Source organism: Aethalodelphis obliquidens, unplaced genomic scaffold (assembly GCF_003676395.1).
Source record: "Aethalodelphis obliquidens isolate GAN/ISIS:26980383/991018 unplaced genomic scaffold, ASM367639v1 scaffold43, whole genome shotgun sequence".
Lineage (NCBI taxonomy): Eukaryota > Metazoa > Chordata > Mammalia > Artiodactyla > Delphinidae > Aethalodelphis > Aethalodelphis obliquidens.
In genome coordinates this window covers 12,803,620-12,831,282 of record NW_020837987.1, presented here as the reverse complement: position 1 = coordinate 12,831,282, position 27,663 = coordinate 12,803,620, and the positions used below count along the sequence as shown (strand labels likewise).

Below are 27,663 nucleotides of genomic sequence, written 5' to 3'. Positions count from 1 at the left end.
CTGCGCCACCAGGGAAGTTCCATCGGTGAGACTTTATTCACATATTTATGCTCCCTCCCAGCGGGGCTGGGTCCAGACCACAGCTCCGCGTCTAGGCTGGGGGCTTGGGCGGGAGCCCTGGCCCTGGCCCTGGTCCTGGTCCAGGACAGGCTGGGCTCACACATGCTGCCTCCTGTGCCGCAGCACCTCCGTGGGTGTGAACAGAAAGTCCTTCTGGCAGGCCTCGCAGTGGTAGGGCCTCTGCAGGGCGGATGCCTTCTGGAGGGGCTCGGGGGCAGCCTCCTCAGCCCCTAAGGGAGAGGAGATGGGAGGCTGTGAGGGGGACGCTCCATTGCATGCTCTCACCCCCACCCAAATCCCAGAAAGCTGGCGGGGTTAGGCTCTCTCCTGGCCTCTGGGGACTCCAGCTCTGTGTCCTCCAGGAAGCCCTCCTTGATCAATACACACACAGAGGCGAGTCTTTACTCTGTGTTCCAGGGGGTGAAAGGGACACAGAGAAAGACACAAGCAGAGACACAGAGACGGAAAGAGACAAACAGAGCCCTGGGGTGGGACCACGGGGCCCTACAGCCATCTCCCCAGCAAGCACCAGCGGGTGGTGCATGGGGCACCGCAGAAGACTCTGTGCCCGGGCCTGCCCACTGCAGCGTCCCCTGGCTGACAACAGGATGGACGTGGCCAAGGCAGAGAGAGCTGTGGGACAGAGGAAAGAACAAGAGACACGGCAAGAGAGAGACAGAGAAACAGACAGGAACACAGAGGCCAACCGGACAGGCGGAGACACAGAGACCAAAGAGAGACAGACACCACGACCTGAGAATGAGGTGGCTGCAGGGCCTCCTGGTCCCGGGCTCTGGGTCCTTGTGACGGAGTCTGCACGTGGCCCCAGCCAGGGCAGACGGCTGAGGTCGTGAGTCCCCAGAGTGTCGAGCAAGTGCCCAGACGCACAGTCAACAACCACAGGCTGGACAGACAGCTGGGCAAACACAGGCGCCCCGGCCGCCACAGCCCCAGCCTCACCTGGGGGACCGTCCTGTGGGGCCTCGGGGCAGGTGCTCTCGTGGGCGATGCGCTCCAAGGGCGTGAAGGGCATGTGCAGGTCGCAGTGGGGGCAGGTCCAGAAGGTGCGGAGACAGTCGCTGTACAGGTCCGCGTCGCTCTGCGACAGGCAGGCTGTGTCAGGCCTGGCTCCCCCCCGCCCCCCGCCGCCAGCCTGGGACCTTCCCAGAACCCCTCGGGGCTGGCAGGCCCCTTTCTGAAACTGCATCCCTGGACTAAGCTGGAGTGCGGTTGGGGGCAGATGGTGGGGGGAATCACTGATGTCGCATTTTCAGGGGCAGGAGGATGAGGGGCCAAGGTGGGGTCCGTGCTCACCGTGAGGCAGCTGTAGGTGAGGAAGTCAGTGACTGCGTAGCCCCCTTTGGTGGGATGGGGGGACGGGGTAGAGCAGCCAAAGAGGCCAGGGAGGCTGGGGGCAGCAGTGATGGTCTGGGGTCCCACATAGAGGTTCTGGATTTCCAGCCCTGTGAGCCGCCGGAGGCTGTAGGAAACCTGAACAAAGAGAGACAGTAAATAGGGGAGAGAGACTCAGGCAGACATGATCGGAGCACCTGGATCCAGCCGTGCCGAAAGTCCACCCCTGGGCTTCTCAGTTATGGGGGCTAATTGCAACACGGTTTCAGATACTCATGACCACAGGCTTGTCTAGAACATTCCCTGATGCCCCATCCCCCATCTCACCTGCCTTCCCCAGAGCCCTTCTCTCCTTATGACTGCTGGAAACACATCCAGACCTTAAGTCTGACCTTCAAGTCTGGCCACCTTGCCCCTTCTCCTCCAGCACGTCAGCCTGTTCCCCTTTCCCTGGTCCACTGGGTCGCACCCCATCCACGTGTAATAGCAATAGACTCAGGAGCAATTCTCAACCCCCCGCCACTTAAAGAGGTGGGGGATCAGTTTCAAATCTGCTCCGTCTGAATTCTTCCCATCTGTCCTCCACGAATAGACAGATACCTTACAGCTTCCCTCTCACACCCTGCACGCCCTTAACTGCTAACGAGGGGTAACCTGCACCACACATGCAGCATGTATTCATAAACATCTGTTGAATGAGGGCCGCAGGGGTTAATGGCATGGCTCCTGGGGTCAAACCCTGGCTCCCCCCTTACCAGCTGTGTGACGCTGGGCTTGTCATCAACCTCTCTGGTTTGAAAACCCCCAAATGTGTGCATATTGATGAGCTGGAAGCCAGGCCTTCCAGAGCTTTCATCCCTATGGCTGATGGCCCCTCTGGCCAAGGGGGTGCAGGTGCCCAGGAGGCGGGTACCTTGGACGCCGTGAACTGCAGCAGCTCCCTGCTCAGGGCTGCCACCTCCTTGCGGTTGACTGGGTCCGTCTCCTCGTCGTCTTTGTCCTCCAGCCGCCACCGGGCCTGGTGGGCCAGCTGCCGGTCCAGGGCACTTTCCCAGTGGGCCCGGAGCCGCAGGGAAGCCGCCAGGAGCCGGACAGCGCTCTCACTGTCCACGAGCTGGAGCTCCAGCCAGCCATCGGCCACCAGACGGCAACAGTCACCACTGGTGTCCAGGGACCGGCTGAACAGCAGGAGGGACTGGAAGAGAAGGGGCGGGGACAGGCAGTGGCGGGAGGGGGAGGATGCCATCGCAGAGAGGCCCCCCGCCTGGCTGGGCTCCTGCCCACCCCCCACTCACCCACCCACCCAGCCCTGCAACAAATACTGACCACACGCCTACTCTGTGCCAGACACTCTTCCGGGTGCCAGAGACACAACGTGAACAAGATGGACTCAGTCCTCGCCCCACGGAACTGAAATTCTACTCGGAGAAAGAGACTAATGAAGACTAAAGAGTAAAATACAGAGCAGGTTCCAAGAAGTCAGGGGCAGGGGAGTCACCGCCTGCGCTGGAGGCCAGTGGCCGTCTCTGTCTTCCTAGGGTTGGGGCTACACGTGTGTGTCTTTGTCAACCTTGTCAGATGGTGTGCTTAATATGTGTACGTGTCACTCTCTATACCTTTTATCTCAGAATATATAAACAAACACTGAATGTTAGTTAACAGGAAGCGTGCTGGAGTGCTTACAGGTGAAGGGTACTGATGTCAGCAACTTACTTTAAAATGCATCAAGAAATTCAAAGGAAAGCCCACCTGTTAAAATAGACTGACGAGTGGAGAGGTGATAAAGCAAAGACCGAATGTTAGCTGCAGGACTGGGGAGTGGGAATATTGAGTGTTCCCTCTACACTTCTTTCAACTTTTCTCTGGGGAAAATCCTGTGGGATGGGGCGGGGGTGAGTGGACAGGGCAGGGCTCGCCGCGGGCTGAGGGTCTGCGGGGCTGGTGATAGAACATGAGAGTCCAGTGTGCTATTCTACTCTTGTGCACGTTTGAAAGTCTCCATCGTCAGAAACTACGGGGCAGGGGCAGGGCGGGGGGGATTGAGTATCAGGCAGCATCTCAGCCAGCAAAGCCGTGTTTCTGTCCCGAGGTCCTGCTGACCACCAGCACTCCGGCCCTCACCCCACTTCATTCCTCCTCCGGCACTGGTACAGCATCTGGTGTGGTCTCTTACATTTGTGCTTCTCTTTGCCATCTGCCTCCCCCACTCATACATGAGCCCCGCGAACACAGGGAATCTTGTCCATTCTGATCACGACCGCATTCCCAGCACCCGGAAGAGCACTTGGCGGCTGGTGCCAGGTGGCCACTCAGTACATGTTTGAACGAAGACATAACGGAGCAGATCAGAGTTCGCTTTCTTGGTGCCAGTGGAAATCAGCGTCAACAACATCTCCCAGGGCTCTAGGAAGGGTTTCTCTCTTCCCTCTATGTTCCCTGGGATGGAAGCGAGGGGGTCGGGGTAACGGGGACACCCACCTGATGGGGGGAGGCCTCAGGTGTGGCCTGTGACCCTGAGTTCAGGCTCAGCCACTTGCTCACTGTGTGGCTTAGTCAAGGGACACGCCCTCCTCCTCACTGCCCCCTGCACCCAGCCCCATCTTCTCCCCTATAAAGCGAGACTTGTGGCCAGGCCTGGAACCGCAGGGTGGCCACAGTGGGCACACAGGTGTGGCAGCTACTGCTGTCAGGAACCCCCCTTCCTGGCTGCAGACACACATACGCACGTATATCTGCAATCTGAGCACGTTCTCAGCCTCCAGCACCATCCGCTTCTGCCCTACGACCTCAGTCGCCTCCTTGCTGGGCTCCTGGCCTCTGCCCCGTGTCAGACCCTGTCCCGGCTCTGCTCAGAACCCTCTGGTGGTGGGGGGGAGGGGGATCCAGTCTCACCTGCCTCCCTGACCTCTTCTCCAGCCATGCTCCCCGTCACTGACTCTGCTCCAGCTGTTCCCTGTCCACACCAGGCACGTGGTGCCTCAGGGCCTTTGCACTTGCTCTTCGCTCTGCCCAGGACACTCTTCCCGCAGAGATCCCTATGGCTTCCTCCCTCCCTCAGGTCTTTACTTGACTGCACCTTCTCAATAAGGCCCACCCGGATCGCCTAATTCTATACTAGAACCTCTCCCCTCCCCTGCCCCCCCACCCCCCCCCCCCCCATGCCCTCACCCGTTCTTTTTATTTTCCCCAAACGCTTATCGCCCTCTACCCTATCAGTTAGTGCCGCACTGCGTTTAGTGCTCCTGCCCGCCCTCCCCCCACCAGATGTGAGCTCCTGGGGAGCAGGAACCGGCTCTTGCCCTGTGCACCTTCCAGAGGTCCTGGCACCCGGCAGGCACTCCGTGAGTCATGAATGACAGCAGTCAGCCTGGGGGAGGGCAGCTCCTCCAGGCCCACCTGGGGCCCACTGCCCTGGGACACAGCCATGGCACGGGGAGTTGGGAGGCAGGGAGGCTGGGGCGAGGACCCACCTGCAGAGCGGGGATGCGGACACAGTTCACCAGGTACGGTTTGTTGGTCTCCAGCAGGGAGACGAAGGTGAGGAGCTGGTGCCTGCTGCTCATCTTGTCCTTGTCATCTGGAAGGGTCGAGGGGACAGCTCAGCTCCCCGCCACACCCCACACCCGTCATCCCCCAGTGGCTGCCTGTCCCACCCGGGCCATTCACACGTCCACACAAAGAACGTGCTCACGTGTGTCACGGTGAAATGCCTGTGGCTTATTCTTAACTACTCTGCCGGGCTGGATGTGATTTTGGCTATGCAGTGACACTAAGAACTATTGTTAATTTTGTTAAGGGTGACGACAGCATTGTGGTGATGCAAAAAACCAATCCTTATGAATATGATTTTTATTATTATTACTAACTGGTAAGATGTCTGGGACCTGCTTTAACATGCTCCAGCAAAAAGAAAAAAAAATCAAGGGGACAGAATAAACAAGGATGGAAAAATGGTGACAGCTACAGCTAGGCAAGAACACGGAGGCTTCCTCACACACTCTCTACTTGCAGAATGCCTGGAACTTACAAAATGTTTCCAAAAAGGAGTAAAACAATGTAATAGGAAGAGGGTAAATTCACTTGGAACTTGCAGCACTTGAAGATTAGAGAGAAAACTTCAAATTCTATCTTTGGTATTTAAAATCATAACCCGCGCCTTTGGGGATTACCGTTTGCCATTTTAGTGCAGTATGTTACTTCTTTACAAACAGAAGGATGAGCTGTGTGTCTCAGCGCTCAGGCAGAGCACACAGCTAGACCTTCACGTTGCAGACGTGAAGCCCGCTCCTGAGGGCAGGGCCTGCACCTGGGGAAGGGCACCCTGGTGGGACTGGCCTGGCCTGAGTGCAGCCTCAGCTGAAGCGACTTTTGTGGCCTGGATCCCACTAGAAGGTAGACCGAATCCAACTGCCTGAACGCTGGGGCTGGGGGAGCCCCCCAGGCAGGACCAAGCCCTGAAGTTCACGGGGGTCCCGGGACAGGTCTCCTGGCAGGCGCTGCTCTAATTGCTAAAACCTCAGGCCTTGGGACGGGCTCGGGGCTCGGGGCAGCCAGCACCTCATGGGGAGGGCGAGGCTCAGCAAGGGGTGGACTTGCCAAGGCCACCAGCCAGGTCTGGCTCTTGGGACCTGCAGGTCCCACGTCAGCAGTCCCAGAGAAGGCAGAGTGTGGGGAGGAGCGAGGAGGTAACCCCAGACGGCGAGGGGCACCCTGAGGTCACTGTCCTGCCCCTCACGTCCCCGATGGAGGGCTTCCCCCAACCCCCGCCTGGGGTCATGGTACCTCGGCTCCCATCGCCGCCCCTGGCCTCCTGTTCCTGTGTGTGCAGCACCTCAGGGCTGTTGGCGAAGATGCAGGTGGGGTGCAGCACGGCGCCCTGCTTGGTCTCGGTGTGGAAGATCTGGAGAAGCCGAAGGCGGGCGCTGGGTGACAGAGGCCCTCAGACTTGCTCTTCCCGCTGCCAGGTTCCCTCCTCCTCATCTCAACTCAGAAGGCTCCTCCTCCAGGAAGCCCTCTCTGACCTCCTCCAAGGCTAATCAGGTCCCCCTCAGCCCCTGGGTCCCCATCCCGACCCCAACCACTCTGGTCATCTGTCTGGGGAGTCTATCCCCTGCCCCCGCCACTAGACTGCAGCCCCACAAGGGCATGGCCAGGGCTGTTTCAGTCACTGCTGTATCCCCAGCACAGAGCAGGTGCTGGGAAGGGGTGACAGACGACAGAACACACACAGGGACGGGGAGAGGGAAGGAGACCCACCTGGTCCGAGTCCTTGCGGCCACTGTTGAACGGGTCCGGGATGGCAAGCTGTGGGTAGAGGCCCCGGCCCAGCACCAGCTTGAGCAGGGCCATCTGGTCCCGAGTCAGGGCCTGGGCTGAGCTGGCGGCCGCCTGCAGCTGTTCCAGGTTGTGCCGGAGCTTAAACTTCACATCCTGGTGGCAACACGGGGGAAGGTGGGTTCCTGAGGGCCCTCCCCACTACCCCAGGGGCTTGTACTGGAATCTGTGGATCCAAGGGTTTCTGTAGACTCCTGTCCATGGAAACCTGCCTACTGAATGAGGGCAGGGCTGTGTCCTCTCAGACCCCAGAGCAAGGCCATGTCCCATAAGACCCCAGGGCAGCCCACATCCCCGCTCTGATCAACTCCATCCCCACCCACCCCAGGCGCCAGTCAGCCCCACGGCGCCTCACCTGGATGTCCACGTTGTCGCCGCCCCCCTGGGTGGCTGCGCCGCTCCGGTCCTCATCGCTGGAGCAGCCGTCCTGGTCCTCCTGGAGCCGCAGCACCTTGCGCCTGCGTCCCTGGCCCTGCTCATGCTGGCGCTTCAGCTGGTAGAGCGCCTGGCGCTCCCGACGCTGCCGTAGCCGACTGTAGCTGTCCCCCGGCTTCGAAGCCTGGGCCCTGGCCAGCAACCCGTGGTCTTCCAACAGCTCCTGGGGGCGGGTGGGGCCCGAGTGAGGGACGCGGGGCAGGCCAAGCGTGCTCTGGATGCAGCACGTTCCGGTCTGGGGCCTGCTGCTGGTGGCACAAGACCTCACCCTTAGAGCCACACTTTTCCTCAAATGAAGAACAGGGACCTTCCTGGGGCCTCCCTGCTAGGGCTGTTAGGGCTGAAAGGGGCTGTATGAGAACAACTCTTTGCACGGTGCCGGGCACACGACTGCTCCAGGAAAGAGCCGTCTCTGTCATCGGCCAACGGAACACCTGGGCCAGCCGCCAGGAGGGAGGAGAGGAGGCCGGGCCATCACCACCCAGGGTCCTCCCCGGGGGCCTCCTCTGCACACAGTCGTCACCAGGCTCCGGGTACGCTCAGAAATGCCAAGACCTGGGCCCCATCCCAGAATGACTGAATCAGAATCTCAGGAATCTGGATAGCACGGACCCTCCCTGTGATTCCAATGCACATTAGAGACCTACTGCCCACGCCTTTGGAAACAGTCTCCCAGGGACCTACTGCATCGGACCTTCTGTTTCTCATCGAGCCCCGACCAACGAGGAGAGATAGGATATCATATGTGACTCAGAGTGAGAGAGAGAAAAGGACCCACACTTTTCATTAGTTTCTCAGCATCTGGGGCTCAACAAAGGTTGGACCGTCGCTCTTTAGAAAGTCAGACATGTTGAGAGATGCCGAGAACAGCTGGGATGTTGGTGGTCCCCAACATGGAGCCCCCGTGATAGTGTGGGAGGCCTTGGCGCTGACCGTCCACTCTGGGCCGCAATCTGCCCTCCCGCAGCCGAGAGGAACGGTTACCCCAGGGGCTCTTTTATTTTCGCTCCGTGGCACGCTACACGACCGCGGAGAAGTACTCGGCACCGGATCTTTTTGTGCTCGAATGGAAAGAGGCCCGTGGAATATTAACAACACAAGCAAGCTGTGGAACCACATCCTCTTTTCCTTTTTTTTTTTTTTTTTTTGCGGTACGCGGGCCTCTTACTGTTGTGGCCTCTCCCGTTGCGGAGCACAGGCTCCGGATGCGCAGGCTCAGCGGCCATGGCTCACGGGCGCAGCCGCTCCGCGGTCTGGGATCTTCCTGGACCGGGGCACGAACCCGTGCCCCTGCATCGGCAGGCAGACTCTCAACCACTGCGCCACCAGGGAAGCCCGAACCACATCCTCATAATGACGATGAAAACTGCAAACACTTGTATGGGAACACCTGGGTGTCGGGCCCTTCTAAATGCTCTAGGTGTATTAACTCATTTAATCTTCATGGGAACGCTGGGAGGCAGGGGCTATTTTTGGCCTCCCTGTTTTCAGAGTGAGAAGCTGAGGCCCCGAGAGGCCCAGTAACTCCCCCAGGGTTGCACTGCTAGCAAGCGGCAGAGCTCAGATTCACTGCTGGGATGTCCGGCTCCAAATCTGGTGCCCCGTGAGGCCTGCTGGCACTCGGCCAGCTCGGCTCCCCCACTCCAGAGAAGGCGGCTTTTTGTGAGGATGCGGCTTGTGACCCTGTCCACCCCTCCAGGAAACCCTCCTGGATCTCTACTCCTTTGCCCGGGCCGCACTCCACACCTGGTGATGTGACGGTAGGGGAGGCGGGTGTAGGGTGGGACTCTGATGACTGTCAGAGGATGGGAAGCCGTGCCGCAGAAGGTGTCATGCACACCCCACTCCAGCGCCCCCCACCCCCGCTCGCCAGGTCTGTTCCTGGCCCTGTCTGCCTGGGCAGGCCGGCCCTCACCCCTCCTCCCGGGCCTCACCTTGAACTGGCGCCGCAGGTTGGCCATCTCATACAGCCGATGCTCCTCTATGCCCCGGTGGCGGCACCACCTGCGAGAGTTTCTGCTCCGTTCAGATTTCACCTGGGTGGAGGTCCGGCCACCAGAGGGTCAGGGCCTGGCCAGCTGGGAGGAGGGATGGGGGTGCCGACCCACTGCCCAGACGAACCCAGTGTGAGCCCAAACACCAGCCTCTGCGAGGATGGCAGGCAGGCCTGCCGGCCCTCCCTCAGCACCACCTGCTCTCCTCCTTCTTCCAGGTCTCAGCCCCACTGCCCCCTCCTACAGGAAGCCCTCCCAGACACCACATGGGGTCAGACACCCTCCCTGGGCTCTCCCAGCCCCTTTGGACTCCCCATCACAGCCCATTCTGGCTGGTCACTGTCCAGGGACAGTCTCTCTCCTGCACTGAGCTGGGAGCCCCAGGAGGGCCGGGCCAGGTAGTTTTAGTCACCACTGGGTCCCCAGCACTGCCCAGAACAGGACCCGGCCCGGTCAGGGAACGTGTGCTCAAGATATAGCCCCCAGCCTAAGGCATCTGAACTTTCTCCAGATGGCACTGGCTTTCGTCAGTGCTTTAGAAACCTCAGGCTCCCCCTCAGGCGGGGGCCTCTGCACGTGCTGGTCCCATGAATGGTGGAGTCAGGGTCCTCCCCAGACAGGCCCGGCCTGCGGAGGGCTCAGTGGTCGTCCCTGGGGTGGCAGTGGGGGCACAAGGAGGAGCCACAGCCTCAGGGAGGCCCTGGCCCCGTGCAGAACGACAGCCAGACGGGGCACCCTGCTGTCAACCTCACCTGCACCCAGGTGTTGAAGACGTTGAAGAGCGTGAAGGGGTCACCCTGGTCACTCTCCAGGGGTCGCCGCGCCGCCACACACTCGGGGTTGCTCTGGGCGCCGCGGGTGAAGGGCGACTGGACGCTGAGGGCGGCGGCGATGGTGAGCACAGGCTCCGCCAGGTGGAACATGGAGCCCAGGATCAGCATCTTCCCTGGGGGCAGACACTGCGCTGAGCCTCCTGGGCGCCTGACAGCGTCCCCAGCCCTCTGGGGCCCCTGACCCACCCTCCACCTCACCCACAAAGGGCCTCGGGAGCCAGAGGGACAGAATCAAACCCAGAATCGGATCCCAATGTGATGGAAGACTGTTTCCACCTGCCCCAAGGTCAGTGGCCTGCATGTCACACATCTGACTCACCCTCACTGTTCCCCTTGCCTACCTTTCCAGAAAGTTCCTGTTACACATGTAGCCTCATAAGATAAAGTAGGGCAGTAAAACAAGGCTGTCCCAGAACCCCTTAGCTCCGTCACCTCAGGCAAGTCCCTCCTCCCCTCTGTGCCTCTGTTTCCCCATCTGTGAAATGGGTTAACTGCAGCATCTACCTGCTGTGAGGATGAACTGTGCTTCACCTGGGAAGCACTGGGAGCTCCACCTGGCACAGTGGAAGAACGGTAGCTGAGCCACCGGGGCCCAGAACTGCCCAGCACTGCATCATCTGTGTCGCCTGCTCCGCAGGGCCTGGGGACCCACGGTGCCAGCCTGGCTGGGGCGTGCCTCCCTGGCGAGCGAGTGACAGCCTTTCTCTGAGCCTCGTTTTCCTCAACTGTACAACAGGAGCGCCCAGAGGCCCTCCCCTCACCAGGTGAAGATGAAATAAGGGCCACAAAGTCTTCCACTGACGCAAAGCAAATGCTCACAGACTGTTCTCTTTCTTCTCAGATCTGATTCTCCTTGCACTAGCCCTGTTTCCTTCTAAAATAAACAAAAATAACCATTTCCATGGCTGTGGGTGGCCCTCAGGGTTGGTGGTATCCAGGCTGCTGCCCGTACTGACGCTCCAGCGTGTTGCAATGATGGGGACTTTAACGACATTGACGCAGGCAGAAAGCTCCCCTGGGAAGTGGTGCCCCAGGTGGTAGAACTCAGCGAGCAATATTCTCTGGGCCGTGGGTTGTTGGTAGACACAGAATGTCTCAAGTCAGGAGAATTGGGCAAGACAAATATGCCTCGGTCAGCAAGTTCCTCGGCAGGGGCAGGGGTGACTCAGGATGGGCAAGAGGAAGAGGCAGGCGGTTTTGACATCCAACCACAATAGAGGGGGTACCACGTGGAGCTGGGGACAGGCTGTGCAGAGGAGGGAAATGTCTGTTTTGTTTACTGCTGTATCCCTGGCGCTAGAACAGGACCCGACACAGAGGACCTGAGAATGAATGGACAGGGCCCAGAGAAGGACCAGACTCGACCCCGGGGCACTCAGAGCAAGCGGTGTCCCACACCCATTCCCAGGACCCTATGTGATCACCCCAAGGGGGGGTCCTCACCAATCACGACGTCCACAGGCAGCTGGGCCAGCAGGGACCCAATGGGGGTGAGGGCCTCTGAGCTGTCCAGGGCCCCCTGGTCCCGGAGGTAGCGGATGGCCGTTTCCAAGCTGGTTGGTGGGGGGGGGCTCGATGAAGGGAAAGGTTCGGGGGTCCCCCACACTCATGCCCTTCATCTGGAATGAGAACCAAACCCTGTCAGGAACGGGGAACACATGAGCCACTGTGGAACACCGGGGGACTCAGGGATCACAAACTTGTGATACGTTAAAATGCCCAATGTCAAGGTTCATTGTACAGAAGCAGGGAAGGAGGGCCAGTATCTGTCTGTCTGCCTAGCAGCTCTTCTCCACACCCTGGCCATGGAGCGAGCAGACGATCTAAGCTGGACCAACTGAGGTTTCTCAGCCCCTGGTCAGAGCAACTGACTAAGGAATGAGCACATGACCTGAGCTGGGCCATTCAGAATCCTTCCCTGGGACTTTGCGGACTGGAGCTGAGAGAGAGAAGCTCCAGCATCCTCTCTGGTTGTGAGGGGCCAGGATGGAAGCCCAGAGCTGTTGTGGTTAGTTTTTCCACTGCCTGGAAATTAGCCCATTCACAGCAGATGGAGAAATCCTTAATTTTTCCTAAGCTAGACCTCCCCCCAACATGGACACACAAATCCATAAAAGCCCCTTTTCTGCTAACAACAGTTTGAGTTGGGTTTCTCTCACTTTTGACCAAAGCATCCCGACTGATTCAAAGGCCCAGAGGGGTAGCAGGTCACAGGGAGAAAGCAGTGAAACATGTATCATCACCAGGCCTGGCATGGCATAGGGAAACGGCACCTCCCTGGTGAGTGGATGAAGGAAGGGCTGGCATGGTGGCTCCCATGACCATGAGAGAGTGAGAACAAGGCTCAGAGAGACTAGGGGATCCGCCAAAGTCTCTGGGTAAGGTGACCTGCTCTCCTGGGCCTGATCTGGAGGGCACCAGAGGTTCTGGCATCCACCCAGCAGCCAGTGGTACCACCTTCCTCCCTGCTCACTAAGCTATGGTGTTGTCTGGGAGATCACTAATACTCATTAAAAGACCTTTCAATGAGAAGCTCTGGGTGAGGGGTAGGGCACGGCTGTTTTTTGTTTTTTTAAGCACTCTCGTGATTCCAAAGTGTAGCTGAGACTGCGAATCACTGCTCTGATCCAGTTGGGCAATGCCACCCCGCCACCCCGGACAATTACAGGTCACAGAGTGAACACGTGACCTAGTTCTGCTGACAAGACAGGATGGGAGACCAGCCAGGGGGCTTCTGGAAAAGGTTCCCACGGCCTTAAAAATGAGACCCACAAACTGGGAAGTCCCTGGCAGGCCAGTGGTTGGGACTCTGCACTTTCACTGCCGGGGGCCTGGCTTCAATCCCTGCTTGGGGAAGTAAGATCCTGGAAGCTGCTCGGCGCGGCCAAAAAAAAAAAAATGAGACCCACAAAGAGGGGCAGTTCATCGCCTCTGCAGCCAGACAGTAAAGGAGGAGGAGGTGCTGCCCGTGGCTACCAGAGCCAGGTGGCATTCATGAGGCACACTCTGGAGCCTGACAGCCTCAGATGGAAGCCGGGCTCTGCCACTTGCCAGCCAAACCACATGGATCAAGCTACGTAACCTCTCTGCATCCTGTTTCTCATCCATAAATTGGAATAAGTTTACCTACTACAGAGATTGTGTGAGGAGCAAAACTTATATACGTAACTCAGGCACTAGAACAGAGCTAGCACCCCGGAAGTACGAGGTAAGTGCTTTTTATCATCATCATCATCATCGTTATTAGGACAGCTGCTGATAAGCTGAGGCTGGAAAGCTAGAAAAAAACCCTGTTCCTTTATGACATCACCATTCTATTTAAATAACCAAGCCTGGGGACTTCCCTGGTGGTCCAGTGGGTAAGACTCCACGCTCCCAGTGCAGGGGGCCCAGGTTCAATCCCTGGTCGGGGAACTAGATCTCCCATGCCGTGACTAAAAAAACATCCCAAGTGCTGCAACTAAGACCTGGCACAACCAAAAATATAGATATAGATATAGATATAGATAGATAGATAAATAAATAACCAAGCCTGGAATTTCCCTATCTCAAGGTTTCCTGTTACGTGAAACAGTACGTTTTCTGTGTTGTTCAAGTCAGCATTTTTCAAACAGCAGGTTATGTGAGTCAGGAACTCCATGACATGGGTCGCAACTGGCATTTTTTTAAAAGGAAATCAAATGGATAGAAACAATGAGTGTGCATCACCCATAGGAAAGGGGGCTGGTTCATGCCTCTCTCTCACCTGGGCACGTGTGAGCCTGAGGCAGATGCCACCTGCTGTTCCCCATTTTCAATTTCTGCTTCTTCCTGAGCACAGAGACTACACTTCCCAGCCTCCCCTGCAGTGAGGTGTGGCCACAGAACCGAGCTCTCGCCAGGGTGAGGGGAAGGGAAGTACACTGTGGACCTGGCCCTCACACCCTCCCAAACGTAAGTCCCACGCTCTCTGCCCATCGCTGGCTGACACACATGATGAAGACGCCCCAGGGAGATGATGGAGCCGTGAGAGGAAAAAGGCCCAGGTCTCTGAATAAAGGAAGCTGCCCACCAACCCAAGGACTAACGTTCTGCTGTGTTGGCTGTTATGTGAGTGGGTCTATTTGTCACAGCAGCCTAATCTAAGCAAATGACGTCTAAGCCATGACATAAAATGTACTGAGAAATCCCATTTTTTTTGGTTTGTTTTCGTTTTAATAAATTTATTTATTTATTTTTGGCTGTGTTGGGTCTTTGTTGCTGTGCGCGGGCTTTTCTCTAGTTGCAGCGAGCGGGGGCTACTCTTCGTTATGGTGCGAGGGCTTCTCACTGCAGTGGCTTCTCTTGTTGCGGAGCACAGGCTCTAGGGGCACAAGTTTCAGTAGTTGTGGCATACGGGCTCAGTAGTTGTGGCTTACGGGCTTAGTTGCTCCACGGTACATGGGATCTTCCTGGACCAGGGCTCGAACCCATGTCTCCTGCATTGGCAGGCAGATTCTTAACCACTGCGCCACCAGGGAAGCCCAAAACCCTGGTTTTAAAAGCCACTTCTTGATGGGTTTTCTGTTACAGCTGAAAGCATTGTGACTGAGTCACAAGGTTCTTCCCATGACCCTGTGGATTTGGGGGAACAGTTCTCCCCTCAATACGGGATCTGACATTTGGAAGGAATGAGTTCCACTCAGTGGCCTGGCCAGCCCTGCCCTTCCTGACCCTGAAACCATGTCTAAATGCCTCCTGGGTTCCTCTCTGGCACCAGCACTCAGGATGCAGTCCCCTACCAGCCCCTGCCTCACCTGCAGCACCAGTGCATCCAGGGCGACCCTCCGAATCTCCGGGACAGGGTAGGGGGCGAAGGCATCGTAGTCCGATTCGGCATAGAGGCGGAAGCAGACACCAGGGCCCGTGCGGCCCGCCCGGCCCTTACGCTGCTCAGCACTGGCCTGACTGATCCAGAACTCCTGCAGCCGCTGCAGTTTGGCCTGCGGGTCATAGCTCATCTCCTTCACCTTCCCTGGGTGGGCAGGAGGGTAGCAGGGAGGGAAGGGAATGTGTGTGCAGGAGCCATGTGGGCCCTCCATGTGCCTGGCCCTCTACCCAGCCGTTCACTCACTGACACCCTCACTTACTCCTTTGTTCCAGTAACACTAACTGAGAGCTTACTCTTGGCCCCACCCTACCATTTTGTTAATGTATTCTTTAGTTTCCTCATTCATTTATCTTTTCATTTATTTTCTCAAGCCTTTTCTTACTCAGAGGTTCAGTCATCCAACATAAAATTATGGAATCTTTTATCGTCAGTGGCATCAGATTCAATACAATAAGATAACTGCTGACATTTACTGAGCATTCACCCTGTGCCAGGTTCCAGCCTCAGCCCCCAAATGTATTAACGTCTTTAATCCTCAACACCTGAGGGAGGTGCTGTTATGATTGCCATTTTACAAATGAGCAAACTGACGCACTGAGAGTCACACAGCCGGCAGTGTACCTGCAGGCTGGCCCCAGTGCCTCCTCGCCACTAGGCTATGCTGACTTTCCAGAGAACAGTCTAGTTGGGAAGACAGACAATAACAGATCTTGATCTTAAATAGATCAAGATATATAAAATATAATGCCCATACTATGGACAGATCTTGATCTTAAATAGATCAAGACATATAAAATATAATGCCCATACTATGAAGAAAAATAAAGCCTCATAAGGGAAGTGACAGTGAAAGGAGATCACTTAGATAAAGTGAACAAGTGGGCTTCTCTAATGGGGAGACATTTGCGCAGGTCCTGAAATAAGGTGAGGGAGTGAGCCGTGTAAAAATCTGGGGAGAGACAGCTCTCTGCAGAGACGACAGTAAGTGCAAAGGCCCTGAGGCAGGAGCAAGCTAGGAAGGCCTGAGCAAGATTAAGATGCTGCCACTGCTACACAGCCCTAAACACTACCTCCTCCCTGCTGTGGTCCAGAGTTCCCTCACTACATGTGCACAGCTCCAAACCCCACACTTCTCACCAGATCCTTGAGGTAGCTGGGGGGCAGCGCTTACCAGAATCTACGACAAAGCGGATCCCATCAATGGTGACTGAGGTTTCAGCGATGTTGGTGGAGAGGATGCACTTCCGGACTCCAGGTGGGGCCACGTCGAACACCTGGGGTATAGTGAAGAGGCGGCATCAGTGCCTTGTCTTTCTCTCACCCCAGGCCCTCTGCACAACTAACTCGGCACTCACTAACCCATGTGTCCAGTGGCCTCCTGGATGTCCCACGGGCACCTCACAGCGATATGTCTAAAACAGCCTCAGCACCTTCTACTGAACCCTTCCCTACTCGGGCCCCCATCTTAGAGATGGTTCCTCATCTACTGCATCACCGGGACCAGAACCTGGGCTGTCCTGGGTGTTCCCTCCCTTCTCACCCACCCTGCCACACCAGATCATCTTGAACATCTCATGAATTCACTCCCTCCTCCCCAAACCCAGAGCCCCTGCCCTGCTCCACGCCCCTCCTTTCCCACCCCAATCCCGCTCCAGCTTCCTCCCTGGTCTCTAGTCTCATCCCCTCCCATCCAGCCTTCACATGCAGCAGAGGGATCTGCTAAAGCACAAACTGGCACTGCCCACCACCTTGCTCAGAACCTTCCCATGACCCCCCTCCAGTGCCCTCAGGACAAAGCCCACCACCACAATGGGTCTTCAAGGTCCCTGGTGGTCTAACCCTGCCCACCTCTCCAGTCCCATCTCTCCTGACTTCCCCTTCACAGTCTGGACCCAGCCACTTTGAGTGCAGTTTCCCAGCTGTCCCATCTTTCTCTCACCCCAGGCCCTTTGCACAAGCCCTTCTCATGGACCCAAGAGACAGCCAAGCACAGTGGTTAAGAGTGGCTGTCAGCAACTGCAGCCTGCAGGCCAAATCCACCCTGCCACCTGTTTTTGTACATCAAGTTTTAATGGAACACAGCCTCACCAGGTCAGTCTACAGCTGCTTTCTACCTGTAATAGTAGAGTAGTTACGACAGAGACCATCGAGCCCATAAAAACTAAAAATCTGCCCTCTTCACAGAAAGTCTGCCAACCTCTGGTTAAGAGTATGGGCTCTGGTACCAAACTACCAAGTTCTACAGCCTGGCTCTGCCAATTATGTGACTTTGCATAAGTGCCTACGCCTCAGTTTCTGTATCTATTGAATGGGGACAACAGGACCTGGCAGACAGGGCGGCTGTGAAGCTTAGAGACAAGGAGTGCACAGAGCTCAGGACTCTGCCCAGCACAAAACCAGTGCTCCACACGCTTCAGCTGGGACACGCTTCTCCTCACCCCCTTCCTAGAATGGGGCTTTCTCAGGTCTCCACGTACAGAGTCCCTTCCTCCAGGAAGCCTTTCCTGAATCCACCAAGACTCTGCTCTCAGAGTATCCAGAGTTCTCCTCTACCACTTGTGGGATTGTCAATTACTTGTCTATCCCCCCTCAGTGGACCAGCAGCTTGAGGGGAAGAACCATATCTCAGCTCCCACTGTATCCCAAAGAGGCCCCTTGGAGCAAGGGGAGCACTAAGGAGGTGCTCAAAGCTTGTTTCCTTAATCACTAAACAACCAAGTCTGACCTGAAGGGATTCTTCTGGAGGTGACTATGGTAGTCAGCCTCCAGGACAGCCTGGGGGAGTCTCAACTCCCGGGATCCACACCCTCACCCAGTACCTTCCCCCTGAACAGGGCAGACCGGGTAAAAAACTAAGGGATAGGGCTTCCCTGGTGGCGCAGTGGTTAAGAAACCACCTGCCAATGCAGGGGACACGGGTTCGAGCCCTGGTCCAGGAAGATCCCACATGGCGTGAAGCAACTAAGCCTGTGCGCCACAACTACTGAGCCTGTGCTCTAGAGCCCGCGAGCCACAGCTACTGAAGCCCACATGCCTACAGCCCATGCTCCACAACGAGAAGCCACCACAATGAGAAGCCCACACACTGCAACGAACAGTAGCCCCCACTCGCCACAGCTAGAGAAAGCCCGTGCGCAGCAATGAAGACCCAACGCAGCCAAAAATAAATAAATAAATTTAAAATTAAATAAATAAAATAAAACTATCTACTATCTGGAAATTAAAAACAAAAACCAAAAAACACTAAGAGATACTGTAGAAATGATGGTTTGTGATTTCCAAAGCTAGGTCATAAAAGATGCTGTGGCTTCTACTTTGGTCTCTTGGGAAGAGCCAGCCACCATATCATGAGGACACTCAAACAGCCCCCTAGAGAGGCCCCCAGCCAACAGCCAGCTCCACCTGAGAAGATAATCCTCCAGCCCCAGTCAAGCCTTCAGATGAGAGCATCCCCAGCTGACATCTGACTGCAACCTCATGAGAGACCCTGAGCCAGAACCATCCAGCTAAGCTCCTCCCAGATTTCTGATCTACAGAAACTATGTGAGATAATGCATGTAACAGTAAACGTGCTGCTAGGTTTGGGGGTAATTTGTTATACAGCAATCAATAACTAAGACAGTGACCCAAAGGCCTCTCTCCCAGCACCCTTCCATTCCAACCAGGCAGCCTCTTCACCTTTCCCCACACTCCACTCAGGTTTCCACCTCCAGGCCTTTGCTCAAGCTGGTTCCCCCAACCTGGACTGCCTTCCTCCCTCTTCTCCTACTCAAAACCCTCCTTGTTTGGGGCTTCCCTGGTGGTGCAGTGGTTGACAGTCCGCCTGCCAATGCAGGGGACACGGGTTCACGCCCCGGTCCAGGAAGATCCCACATGCCGCAGAGCGGCTGGGCCCGTGAGCCATGTCCGCTGAGCCTGCGCTCCGCAACGGGAGAGGCCACAACAGTGAGAGGCCCGCGTACCGCAAAAAAAAAAAAACAAAAAAAAAACCAAACCCTCCTTGTCCTCCAAAGCTCAGCTCCAATGCCTCCCACCTCATCAGGAACTCAAAGATGGGAGCAGCCCCTCTGCAGCCCACAGCCCTGGCTTGTGGGGTCACATCTGTCCTGCATTAGCTGCCCTCAGCCCCCCCAGACCCCCATCTGCCCCACGTGGCCTGGCTGCATGCGCCACCTTGTCCTGGTCGGCCACAGAGAGGGCACTGTGCAGCGGCAGCACCGCCCAGCGCTGGGTGTGGCTGGCGTAGGTCTGGGCGGCCTCGAGCACGGCGCTGATCTCCGCCATGCCACTGAGGAAGACCAAGAGGTCACCCCGCTCCTCGGGTGGGTACTTATTGTCAATGGCCTCCAGCACCCTGAGGAAGGGCCGCGGGTCCAGCTTCTCCGACTTGGATGTTGTCGGCTCGGCCTCCTGCGGCTGGTACACAACCTGTGAGGAGACAGCCCCAGGCAGGAGCATACCTTGTCACTCCAGCTCCCAAGCAATGGGGCGAGGAGGCCACAGGCTGACAGAGAAGACACAGATCAGTCAGGCAGCAGACAGCACACTCAAAGACGGTATCTGAGGAGGATGTAATAAAAGGTCGAAGTATCAAGGTAACTGGAAGGTTTCTGGGGTGCTGGTAATGTTCATGTTTTTTAATCTGGGTGCTGGCTCTATACAGGTATTTAATTTGTGAAAATTAATTGAGCTGTACACTTGTGATATGGGTACTCTTTTGTATCTGGAGTATAACTCCAACAAGAACAAAATTTTAAGGGGTGGAGTTGGGATTAAAACACTAGAAATCACTTCTCTGAAAGTAACTTCACTGTTTCTAATGGTTACTTAGAAGACAGACTGATGGGCATTTAGACCCAGAAACCACAAGGGACAGTGCATCTCCTGGGGCTAGGAACCTCAGAGCTCTTATCAATTCTTGGGCCCCAAAACAAGAGGAAGTAGTGGTTATCAAAACCATAAAGGAGGGCTTCCCTGGTGGCGCAGTGGTTGAGAGTCCTCCTGCCGATGCAGGGGACACAGGTTTGTGCCCCGGTCCGGGGCAGCGGCTGGGCCCGTGAGCCATGGCCGCTGAGCCTGTGTGTCCGGAGCCTGTGCTCCGCAACAGGAGAGGCCACAACAGTGAGAGGCCCGCGTACCGCAAAAAAAAAAAAAAAAAAAAACCAAAACATAAAGGAGAGAGCTGTGTGGAGAGACATCTCGAAAAGGAGCTGTGACTTCGGGTGAGGGTCACAGGTCACTGGAGACCTCAGGGGAGGGGCTGACTCTCCTTTTCCCACTGGCCAACCAGAAGGCAGAGGGGAAAGGGGTCCGTTTGTGCCTCCCAGGGAAGACAGGAAGGTGGGGAAGGGACAAGGAGATCTGGAAGGGCAAACAGAAGCTATCGGGCACAGGGACATGTCTGTCTGTGAGTGGGATTCAAGTCCTGGCTCTGCCACTTCTGAGATACTGCTAATCACCCTGTGACGCACAGGGCAGCCAAGAATTACCCAGACCCAAATGTCCAAAGCGCTGAGTCTAGAAACCCTGCCCTGTGAGATGGGAGAGCAATGAGAAAAGAGGAGCCTGGGTCCCTGAACGACCACGTAGAACAGAGCTGCCCATCAGCCTGGACCAGCCACACCTGGCTGGCTTGGGTTATATAAGAAAAATTTATTTCTATGTTATTTGAGCCTTTAAATTTTGGGGTCTCCTCTAACAAGCACTTAGCACTCTATCCAGCACACTGTAAACGCTCCAAAAACAGCAACTTTAAAAAAGAGAGAGAGAGAGAACATCATTAATCAAAGAGATGGGAAACAGAGAAAAAGAGAAGAGAAGGGACATGTCCAGGGTGGCCAGAGGCCAGGTGGGAAGTCTGGGGAGGGGCGAGGGGGGCACTGACCGTGATGGGGAAGAGCCTCCCGGGCACCTGTACCACGGGGGCACTGCCGAAGTAGCTGGAAAAGAGCGAGATGTTGATGGTGGCTGACATGAGGATGACCTTGAGGTCAGGTCGCTGGGGCAGCAGGCGCCGGAGGATACCCAGGAGGAAGTCGTTGTGGAGGTGCCGCTCGTGGACTTCATCCACGATCAGGACCTGGTACTGCGGCAGGCGGGGCTCCCGCTGGATTTGCCTCAGGAGCAGCCCCACTGTCAGGAACACAATCTTGGTGGCCGCCGAGCGTGTGCTCTCAAAACGGATCTGGTAGCCGACCTGGGAGTGGGGGGCAGTGGGAACGTGTGGTCAGGAGAGGACCTGGGCCTGGGCCACAGCCCCTCGCCCTCCCCAAATTGAAAATCTGAGCAAATGTCCCACATCAGATTCTGGAGTCCAACAGGCTTAGGTTCAAATGCAACCTCTGCCACTTAGTGCTGTTGACTTGGGCAACTCCATCCCACAGATGCGTATTTCTTCCTCCTAGATGCGGTGAGAATTACATGTGCTAATGCACATAAAGCACTTGGCACAGAGCCTGAGTATGATACTAATTAATTACAATAGTAATGCTTAGCCCTTCTTTGAGTCCTTTCTATGTACCAGGAACTACTTTAAATCTTTATGTATGTCAACTCACTCCATCCTCACAACTACCACACAGTATAAGCACTAGTGTTACCCTCACCTCAGAAATGGAGAAACAGACACGAGTCATCCAAAGTAAAATCGCTAAAAAGTGTTACTGAGACGAAATGTATCTTAACCCCTACCTCACATCATACACACATAGATTTCAGATGAATTACAGTCCTAAATGTAAAGCTTTTTAGAAAAAAACAGAACATCTTCATGACCTTAAAGTATGCAAAAATTCCTTACACAGAAGCCAAAGGGTGGCAACCATAAAAAGAAAATGACAGACTGTATTATATTTAAATGAAAAGACACCATCATCAAAAGACACCATTCAGAAAATGAAAGGAAACTCACAGAATAGAAGACAAGATTTACAATACATAAATCCTACAAAGGCCTCATAGCCAGATGCTATAAAGACAGATAAATCAAGAACAAAAGCACAGAAAACACAAAAGCGAAATGGGAAAAAGACTTGAACAGACACTTCACAAAAGAGGATCTCCAAATGGCTAATACATACATGAAAAGGCACTCAATGTCCTTAGTCATCAAGGAAACAAAATTAAAACTCACAATGCAGGGACTTCCCTGGTGGTCCAGGGGTAAAGAATCTGCCTTCCAATGCAGGGGACATGGGTTCGATCCCTGGTCGGGTAACTAAGATCCCACATGCCGCAGGGCAACTAAGCCCTCTCGCCACAACTACAGAGAGAAAAACCTGCATGCCACAACTAGAGAGAAGCCCGCGCACCACAAGGAAAGATCCTGCATGCCTCAACAAAGATCCTGCATGCCACAACTACTACCCAACGCAGCCAAAACAAAACAAAACTCACAATGCAAATTAAAATGTGATATCACTACAGACCCACTGGAAAATCTAAAATGAAAATGATTAACCATAACAAGTATTGGTATGACCCAGTGATCCTACCCTTATTAGATATATACCCAACAGCAATATGTACCAAAACACACCAAAAGGCATGTTATAGAATGTTCGTAGTGGTACCATTCACAAGAGCCTAAAACTAGAACTCTCCGCAATGCCCATCAACAGTAAAAGGAACCAATATCTGTGGTGCCTTCACAATGGAATACCATACAACAGTGTGAATGAATGGTGTACATCTACATGATGATACTATAGGTGAGTCTCACAAAACTAATATTGAGCAACAGAGGCCATAACTGGCAATAGTGAGCAAGAGAACATACTTTTTGATTCCATTTATAAAAAGTAAGAAAAAGAGGGACTTCCCTGGTGGTCCAGTGGGTAAGACTCTGCGCTCCCAATGCAGAGGGCCCCGGTGCAATTCCTGGTCGGGGAACTAGATCCCGCATGCATGCTGTGACTAAGAAGTCCGCATGCTGCAACTAAAAGATCCCGCGTGCTGCAACTAAGACCCGGCATAGCCAAAACAAACAAACAAATAAATAAATAAATTTTCAAAACAGTAACAAAAAGAGGAGAAAATAATCTGTGATATTCTATCACCAACACAGGTCTGATAATCTAGCACTAAAATGACGATCTGTCCCTAAGAATAGTGATGACTCTTGAGGCCTCAAGGCAGTAACTGGGAGGCGAAATGAGGAGGTTTCTGGGGTGCTGGTAAGTTTGACTTTTTTACCTGAATGCTAGTTACACAAATGCAGTCAACTTACGAAAATTCACAGAGTTATATACGTATGATACGTGCATTCTTCTGTGTTGAGAGTATGATAACTTCAAAAATTTTTAAGTGGTTGAGCCAGGATTAGAACCCTAGAACTCATTAGTAGGAAGCATCCTCATTCTTTTTTTGTGACTGCCTAGAAAAAGACTGATAAACACGGAGGCATTTCCGATTTTTGACTGTTAAGGTGCTATATTGGGTAATGTTAGTGCCTTTGTCATTTGGACCATCTCCAGGCCAATCGATAGATAAATTTCTACAAGAATCATCGCTGGGTCAAAGGGTAAGGGTTTTTGTAACGATACTGCCATAGGGCAACCAACTTATTCCGCGAGGTCACTGGGAAAAACTGGAAACCTGTTCTGTCCCACTCACCTGTGAGCCATACTGACTGAGGCTCTCAAAGCCGACCCGCTTCGCCAGTGAGATGCAGGCGATTCGCCGGGGCTGGGTGCATGCCACGTGGCTGAAGCCAGCGGCCAGCAGGTACTGGGGCACCTGAGTGGACTTGCCGCAGCCCGTGTCACCTGCCACCACCACCACCTGGTGCTCCTTCAGCGTCTGCAGGATGCGATCCCCATACTGGGCGATGGGCAGTGCCATGCGCTCACGCTGCAGTTTGGCCAGCCGCCCAAACGCCTGCTTCTGGCCAAAGTCCAGGTAGTGCAACAGGGCTTGGCGGAACTCAGACACTCTCTCCGGGGCCAGGCGCCTGCCTAGCCCCCGAGAGCGCCGAGTGTCGGGGCTGAGGACGGAGAGGTTGATGCGGTAGCGTGGGTCATAAGCGCGAGGTAGGTCGGCCAGTGCCGGGATGCTGTGCTTGGGATGCCTAGAGTCTTTCTCGTCCTTCCTGGTGGTCTTGAGATTCTGGAATCTCTGCAAGCGTTCAAAGAAGGTCCAGAACTTCTGGCACTCCTCAGAACCCTGCCGGATATAATCCTCATCACCGAAGAAGGCGTCCTCGAAGAGGCGACGTGTCTCTGGACAATTCCAGTCCCATTTCTCCGGGTCCTCTTCCTGACTGGGAGCCGGGGGTCGGTCTCGGGGACCCCTGCCCTCCCTTGTTCTGGGAGGCGGCATGCCGTGGCTAATCCCGGTGTTGTCACAAAACTGGCCTCAGTTCTGATCACCTAGACCAGATATTCCTCACCTCCTGCAGTGAGAGGCCAGTGCCTGTAATAAGGAAGCACTTTGTCTTCAAAAAGCTAATTTCCTCCTCAGGGGTGCGATAGGATCAAGGCAGGTGCTGGCAGAGTAAATGCCCTGCGGCCTGGGTCAAGCTGGTGACACACAGGGCACCTCATGACTCCTGTGGTGATCTCTGGGATGGACACAAGTTCATGCTGGGATCTCGGGCCCTGAATGTTTGCGGGAGAGAACAGAAGACATTCATTCATTTTTAGAAACATTTATTGAGAGCCTGCTGTTTTGCAAGCACTGGAATGGGGGGAGGGACAGCAATGAATAGGACCACACCGAGTACCCACAGGTGGTCATTTCCCCAGACTCTGACAATCCCGAGATGGAGGCTGTGATAAAGGAAGCCCAGGGGTTGCGGGAGCCTTCCTTGACTGTGCTTGGGAGTCAGGGAAGGATCCCCGGAGGAGGGAATGTTTGACCTGAAGGAATGTAGGTCATGTGGCCAGTCAACAGCAGAACGTGGTCCTGAGAGGTGATAACATGAGAGAGTTGTGGTCCACTGAGTTTCAGGGCTCCTGGGAACCCTTTGAAATCAAGTGCACAGTTTTGCAAGTGTTGCATTATGTCTGTTTTGTTTTTGCCTGCCCGGCAATTCTTTTTCTTTTTTCTTTTTTTTTTCAGAAAAACGTATGCACTTTCCTTTGGAGAGCAGCCCTTCCTGGAATCCACATGGTTCCCACTGCCTTTAAGTGAAGAGAATTCCTACTGGTTGGGCAAGTGACAAAGGCCTGGCCAATCACAGTAACCTACTCCCCCTTTAACCAGTGACTGGTCTGAAGAGCGGACACATTGGCCCGAGGAGGGCCAATCAGGGCCTTTTCCTGGAATTTACACTATGTTATTAGGAGACAAAAGCTTATTTACTGTGGCTAAGCAAGGACAATATAAACAGGGAGCTGTTTGTAGTAGCTCTTAAATAGTCTTTCCTAGAAATCTATCCCACAGAAAAGGCTGCACGTGGGCACAGTGAGGCACACACAAGGATGGTCACCGAGCAACTACAAGGAGAGAAGTGGAAGAGGGACGGGGAGAAGCTTGGCAACATCATTCAATGCCTGAGGCTTAGTTCCCGCCAACCCTCCACTTCATGGCTACACAAGAAAATGTCTTTTTCTTAAGGTTTGGTTTCTGACTCTTAGCTGCGTAAGTCCTAACTAACAAAGCACATCCCCGCGTATGTGCAATTTTCTGGCGCGAAGCCCATCACTCAGATTCTTCAAAGAGTTTATGATCTTAAAAGGGTCCTGAGACTTCCACGGTAAAGACTTCATGGTCAAACAGATCTGGGTTTGAATCGCAGCTTTATCAGATGTGTGACCACTGGCAAATTAAACCCTTTGAGGTTTTCTTCATCTATAAAATGGGGGCAATACCCATCTCAAACACTGCAATGTTTATCACCTAGCCTGGCACAGAGAAGCTAAACGGGTAACTGGCATACAAGTCCAGTGAGAGGAACCACGGGCATACAACCTGGAAACAAATGACACTCAAATGGCCACAATTCACCCTGGTTCATTAGCAATGCTTTCACCTACTCTGCCTTCAGTCTCTGAGGGCCATCACAGAAGAGTTCTGAGGTTCCATCTCTGTAGCCTCAGAGGGACCCAGACCAACCCTGGGAGTTATTAGAGCCAGGTGAGGGTTTCAGTTGAAGAACTTGTGAACTGGCAGAGCTGTTTCCCACAGGAGCAGTAGCCATGTGTGGGGATGTGTGGGGAGTGCACATCACTTCCTGGTAAACACCTGGGCTGCGTGATGCCATGGCACCTTCAGAGGGAATTCCTGTCCTAGAAGGGAAGGAAAAGGCCTTGAAAGACTGCTGTGATGCTGAGCCAGTGTTTCTCAGAAGAAGACAAGGACAATTAGATGGAGGAGAGCGTTCCTCCCAGGCTGCTAACTGCCTGTCCTTGCATGTGGGCTGGAATGAGAGCACCCTCATGACTCTCAAGGAATCCATTCTCTTAAGACTACCTTTTCGACTTCCTGGATCTACTAGTTTCTCTGTAACTGTGTCTCGGACCATCTCTTGGTCTCTTGGCCTGTATTTCCTAGGCTTAAGGCTTTTAGAGGTTTTCTCCGCTTCCCTATTTCTCTCCTGTCTGGCTCTCCATCTTCAGGTCTCTTGTCTTTTTTGGTCCATCCTGCTCACCACCCTCATCTCTCTTCCCTTTCCTTGCCTGGTCCCATGTCTTTTCATTTATCTAATGCTCTCCCATTCGGATTCTGTTCTTTAGTCTGATTTTCTCTCCAGCTGTCTTCCTCCATTCGACGCCACTCTACTTCAGTTTTCCATCCGACTGTCTCATTTTCTGTTTGAATTTTTTTTTTCCGACTCTCCGTTTTCGTCTCTCTCCATCACGCTCTTCCTCCATCGTGACTCTCTCATCTCTCTCCATTTCTCCCTAAAATTTTGTCACTCAGTTGTCTGAAGCTTTAACAATAGCTAACGTTTACTTAGGGCTGACGCATGTATCAGGTACTATTCTAAATCACTCATATATATATTTATATGCATACATATACATCATACACACATATACACACTTTTCTCACAACCTTAGTTTCCACTCTCATCTTTCTACGTTTCCCTCCATTTCCCAAGTTCCCGGTGCGATCGCATTTCTCTCGTACTCCCTCTAAGCCTCTCTCGGTAGGACCCATCAGCCTCTTGCCCTCGATCTCTCCAGTTTTCGGCTTCCCTCCTCTCTCAACCTCCCTGTCTCTCGGTCCCTCAGTTTCTCGAAGCTTCCTTCCGTGCCTCCATTTCTTTCAGGCTCTCTGACCCTCAGGTTCTCTCAGGAACGCTCAGGCTCCACCTCGGTCTGTGTCTCCCGGCTGCTCGGCCTCCTCCAACACACTGCCTCATCTCGGGATTTCCCTCCCCCCTCAGCTCGCTCCCAAGATGTTCCCGGACCCGATCGGACTCCGGCCGCCGCCACCACCACCCTGCGCAGCCGCCCCGCCCCCTCACCTCGTTCGCCGCCTCGAACGCCTCAACTTCCGGTCCGCAGGGTCCCTCACGCTCCCGAAACCGGTCCTGCGCCTGCGCACGCCATCCTCACAGCCCAGCCCCGCCCCACTGCAGACTCGAACCAGTGAGCAGCTGCGAGCGCCCAAGACTCACTCTGCGCCTGCGTACAGCACGCTCAGGCCCCGCCTTACTTAGGGTGGAGCCTCGGGTGACGCTGCGCCCTCTAGGGGTTCGGTGGGGGCGTGACGGTGGAGACTTGCTCTACGTTGCGCTAGAACTTGCATCTGGGCATCGCCCGGACGCTGGGGTTTTAGCCGAACTAGGAAGCTGGCCGGAGCCCAGACACTATTAAAACGGTCCCGTTATTTATTTATTATGATTCATAATTATTAA

General features: G+C 54.6%; 1 protein-coding gene across 1 annotated transcript; it reads right to left on the bottom strand.

Moving 5' to 3' along the window:
• Nucleotides 1-17: 17 nt before the first annotated feature.
• Nucleotides 18-27,360, bottom strand: DHX34 (DExH-box helicase 34). Its single transcript, XM_027079991.1, is given in 18 exon segments — nt 18-290; nt 1,021-1,159; nt 1,375-1,551; nt 2,327-2,608; nt 4,884-4,990; nt 6,196-6,313; nt 6,670-6,843; nt 7,103-7,345; nt 9,117-9,218; nt 9,929-10,122; nt 11,453-11,579; nt 11,581-11,628; nt 14,785-15,002; nt 16,030-16,132; nt 19,032-19,286; nt 20,743-21,054; nt 23,472-24,454; nt 27,271-27,360. Coding segments are annotated over 17 exon segments (3,438 nt in total). The 5' UTR covers nt 24,177-24,454; nt 27,271-27,360; the 3' UTR covers nt 18-156.
• Between the last annotated feature and the right edge of the window lie 303 nt (nt 27,361-27,663).